This window comes from Rhea americana, unplaced genomic scaffold, assembly GCF_003343005.1.
Source record: "Rhea americana isolate MKP2758 unplaced genomic scaffold, rheAme1 scaffold_12, whole genome shotgun sequence".
Taxonomy (NCBI): Eukaryota; Metazoa; Chordata; class Aves; order Rheiformes; family Rheidae; genus Rhea; species Rhea americana.
Genome location: NW_028185261.1, coordinates 7,611,395 through 7,615,216, shown reverse-complemented (window position 1 = coordinate 7,615,216; position 3,822 = coordinate 7,611,395). Strand labels below are relative to the sequence as shown.

The 3,822-nt window shown below is 59.6% G+C and overlaps 1 protein-coding gene across 1 annotated transcript in view; it reads left to right on the top strand.

Moving 5' to 3' along the window:
* METAP1D (methionyl aminopeptidase type 1D, mitochondrial) overlaps positions 1-1,819 on the top strand; it is a 45,796-nt gene extending 43,977 nt beyond the window's left edge. The window contains exons 9-11 of the mRNA XM_085323144.1: positions 408-455; positions 1,353-1,431; positions 1,566-1,819. Of these exons, the coding sequence (XP_085179270.1) occupies positions 408-455; positions 1,353-1,431; positions 1,566-1,644 (206 nt within the window). The 3' untranslated portion in view covers positions 1,645-1,819. The remainder of the gene's footprint in view (positions 1-407; positions 456-1,352; positions 1,432-1,565) is intronic.
* The last annotated feature ends 2,003 nt before the right edge of the window (positions 1,820-3,822 follow it).

The window sequence follows — 3,822 nt, the reverse complement described above, 5'->3', positions numbered from 1 at the left end:
CGCAGCACCCGGCACGGCACGGCACGGCACGGCCCGGCACGGCACGGCACGGCACGGCGTCCCGCGGCCGCTCGCGGGCTGCCGCCGGCGCCGGGAAATACCGCGGTTCCCGTCAGATATGTATATATATGTGTGTATATATATACGTTTGCTAATACCCTGCGAGGCGACTCGGGAGCGAGCCGGAGCGCAGAGCCGCTGCCCCGCAAGTGGCGCCGTGATCGGGGTCGCTTCGCCTTGCTATACCTGCGATTGCTTTGGGCGGCTTTTTCCTGGTCCTAACAGGGGGTTGCCAGGCATGGTGCCAGCGGGCCAAAAAGGGGGGTTAAACCGAAGTGCTGGTTATATTTTAAAAAAAAAAAAAAAAAAATCAACAACCGCAAAAGCGTTTTTATTTTCTTTTGTAGCCAATGACAGTGATTTGTTAATGGAAGAGGGAATGGCGTTCACAATAGGTCAGTAACTGTCTTGTAATACGTTTTTCTTTAAGAAAACACACAGAGCAACCCAGATCCGTACAGTTTCTTTATTTGAATATAGAAATTTCCATCCAGATACGAGGATGCCGGATACGCGAACCCACTTAGGAAGCAGATTAAAACATTTTGTTAAATTGCGATAAGGAAATAATTGGTTAAGATAGCTGCCAAGTGATAAGATTTCTAAAAGGAAATATCCTCAACAAATCTTACTAAGTGCCAGCCTGGACGCATGTGGCGGTAGGGCCGAGCCGCCGCCCGGCCGCGGCTGTGCGGGAGCGGCGGAGCCGATTCTGCCAGGCAAGAGCCGCCCGAGCAGCGAGCTGCGGCCGCTGCGGTGGCACCCGCTTCCTGGCAGAGCTGCTCTCGGTTTTGGTGGATTACCTCGGGCACAACCAGTGAGAATCTCTCCCTGAGAAGACTAAATACCAATCATGGAAAGCTTATGGGGGGGGGGAGCCCTCTTCCTCACTGCGTGTCTAAATGGCGCAGCAATTAGAGGGAAATAAGAAAATTGTTGTTTTGCTGATTTAATGAACATTTTAAAACTGTTTAAAAATTTCAAATATTTTAAACTATCTGCTCTTTGGAAGTGTGGTTGGTGCTTTGGTTATTATCCACGGGGTCTTAATTAAAGCTTGATCAAAATTCCCTGCTTTTACAAAAAGCAAATGGGCAACTTCCTACCTTAATAGTTCGTCTTCCTCTTCAGTTCGCATCTTAGTTGCTAGACAGTTGCCCAGCGCGGAGGGAGCTGCAGAGAGGCAGCTACCTGCCGGGATCCCCCCGCCCCCCCCCCCCCCCCCCGCCTTTTCTCTCTTGCTTCCCAGTCCGGACAAGACTGCGACTAAGTTTATGTTTTTAATGTTACAGAGCCAATAATAATGGAAGGATCCCCCGAATTTAAGATTCTGGAGGATAAGTGGACTGCGATTTCTGTAGACAATAAAAGGTGCCTGCTTTTACTTTTTAATCTTTTACAAGCCGCGGGACTGACACCTGACAGCCGGGAAAATGGGTGAGTTTTGCGGGCGTTGCTGGCCGCCTTTGCCCCCCCCCCCTATAACTGCCCGATATGCATTTCAGATCAGCGCAGTTTGAACATACCATTGCAATCACCTCCGAGGGAGCAGAGATCCTCTCCAAAGTGGAGGAAGAAGCCTGAGGACGGAGCAAGGAGCGGGGGCGCTCGCTGGGCTGGCCGGGCTCCCCGGGGCAGAGATGAGAGTCCCCTCGTGTCCCCGGCCTGGGGGCTGCCGCGGTAGAGCAGCTTGCGGGCTCAGCCCCTCTCCCTGTGTTACCTGGCGAGTATTTAATAAAGCCTGATGGCTTGTTTGTGACCCTGGAAGCTGCGAGGCGCTGCCTGCAGCGCACGGACTGCGGGTCGGTGCGGCGAGGGGCAGAGGGGCGGGCTGCTCGCCGCAGTCCCGTGCGGGACGGGCACGTACCGGCTGCGCTGCCTCCGTGCAGCCTGGCGGCGGGCGGACAGGGAGTATTTTGCTTTTATAGATGAGCTATGGAGTCATTTTTTCTTCACTGCGAGTAGCACGATGCTATTTCCCAGGCTGTAACTTCTACTAGGATGGGGGGGGGAGGGGGTTGAGGGGAAAAAAAAAAGCAAACAAGAAGTTTCCCAAGTGCGGCGGCAGGCAGGCAGGGCAGCGCCTCGTCCCCTCGCAGCCCGTCCCAGCGGCTCTTCCCACGTTGCGTGCTGGGGGTGGGGGTGGTGGGCAGAGAGCCGCAAGTCGTGACACGCGTGCACCCCTGCCCAGACYCGGGGACGAGGCCTGTCCCGGAGCTGCCTCGGAGAGGAAGGCTGAGATCTGCGGCGGCTCGCGGCTGCCCGGCCCGCCGCAGCGGAGGTGTTCCGCACCGGCCCCGCACCGTGGGGCAGCCGCGGGGATAGGCACGGGGCCGCAAGTGCCAGCGACCCCCGCCCCCTCGGGGGCCAGGCCTGCACCTGGGAAACCGCGGGCTGCGGAGCCCGTGGCTCGGTCTGGGCAAACTAATCGGGTTTCCTGCAGCTCCGCTGTGCTGCTGTTTGCTTGCACTCGAGTACATCGAACTGTCAGCTCTAATACTTTCCAACATCACCCTTTGAAAAAGCAGGAACCCCCCTAGAACATTTCTAATATTGCCGGGCTACCTTTCAGCTCATTCGTCGCTGAGATTAGTTTGGAAGGCTTTAAAACCTGTAAAAATAAACGATGCATCAAACAAGTTTACAAATAACGGAGGTTAAATAGCGTGTTACTGGCCCTGGGAGGGTTCGGGACACCTATCACTGGCTTGGGAAAATATATTCCATTCCCTTAAACCGACGGCTGGGCCGCAGGGGCGGCGGGCTGCGCGGCCGCGGTGCGCCTCCGCGGGTGCACAGCGGCCGCGCCGGGGCGGCTTCGCGCACTGTGTGTGCCGGGGTCACAAGGAGGAGCCGCGGCCCGGCCGCGCAGGGGCCCGCGGGGGCGGCCGGGGGGCAGCGAGAGGCGGCGAGGCCGAGGGACGGGGCCGGGACCGCGGCCGGCGCCGCCAAGCTGCTCCCGGCGCCGTCGGGGCGCCGTCGGCGCCGTCGGCCGCGGGCAGGGGCTGCGGTGCGCGGCCGCGGAGGCCGGCTCCGCGTTAGGAAGCGCTGAAGAGAGCGGGGCGCCCCGCAGCCCGCCGCGAAGGGGGCTGCGAGCGCCGGGCCGAGCAGCCCTGGCTGCTCCGCGCTCGCTCCGCGCTCGCCCCCGTAGCGTCTCGGGCGGCCTGGAGGATGTGACCGGCCGCTGCGCTACCAAGCTGCTTGCGACGCGGCTTCTGGCCCACGCGCGTAATCCCAACTATAAAGTAAACTAAAAAATGCTGCCCGTGCGCGGGGACAAGTCCCGCGCAGGGGATGCCAGCAGCAAGCCCCGAAAGGCCGATGCCCCCCGGGCTGCCCGCCGCCCCGCGCCCGCGGCGCCCCGCCGCGGCTGCTCACTTACATGGCCCGGGGCAGAGCTGCTCGCCGGATCCGCGCGGCGGAGCGCGCCGCCGCCGCCCCTTCCCGCACCCGTGCGCGGCTACCTTACGAGAATGAACTCTACGCATCGCGAGCAAAACAGCCAAACAAACAAAAAAAGTGCAAGAGGCGTTAGGAAATGGGCAATTAAACCCCACAGTGCCGCTAAGGGAAAAGAAAAAAATATATAAAAGGAGCAGGGGGGCTCGGTGTTGTCATCTTTGCACCACTCATTAGCTGGTTGCTTCAAGCCCGGAAAAGTTAAATGTCTGTTGGAGGCGTGAAGGGATCTGCCGGCGGCGGGGAAGCGCGGCGGCGCGGGCAGCCCGCAGCCGGGCGGGGAGAAAGAAGTCTGCGCTGATG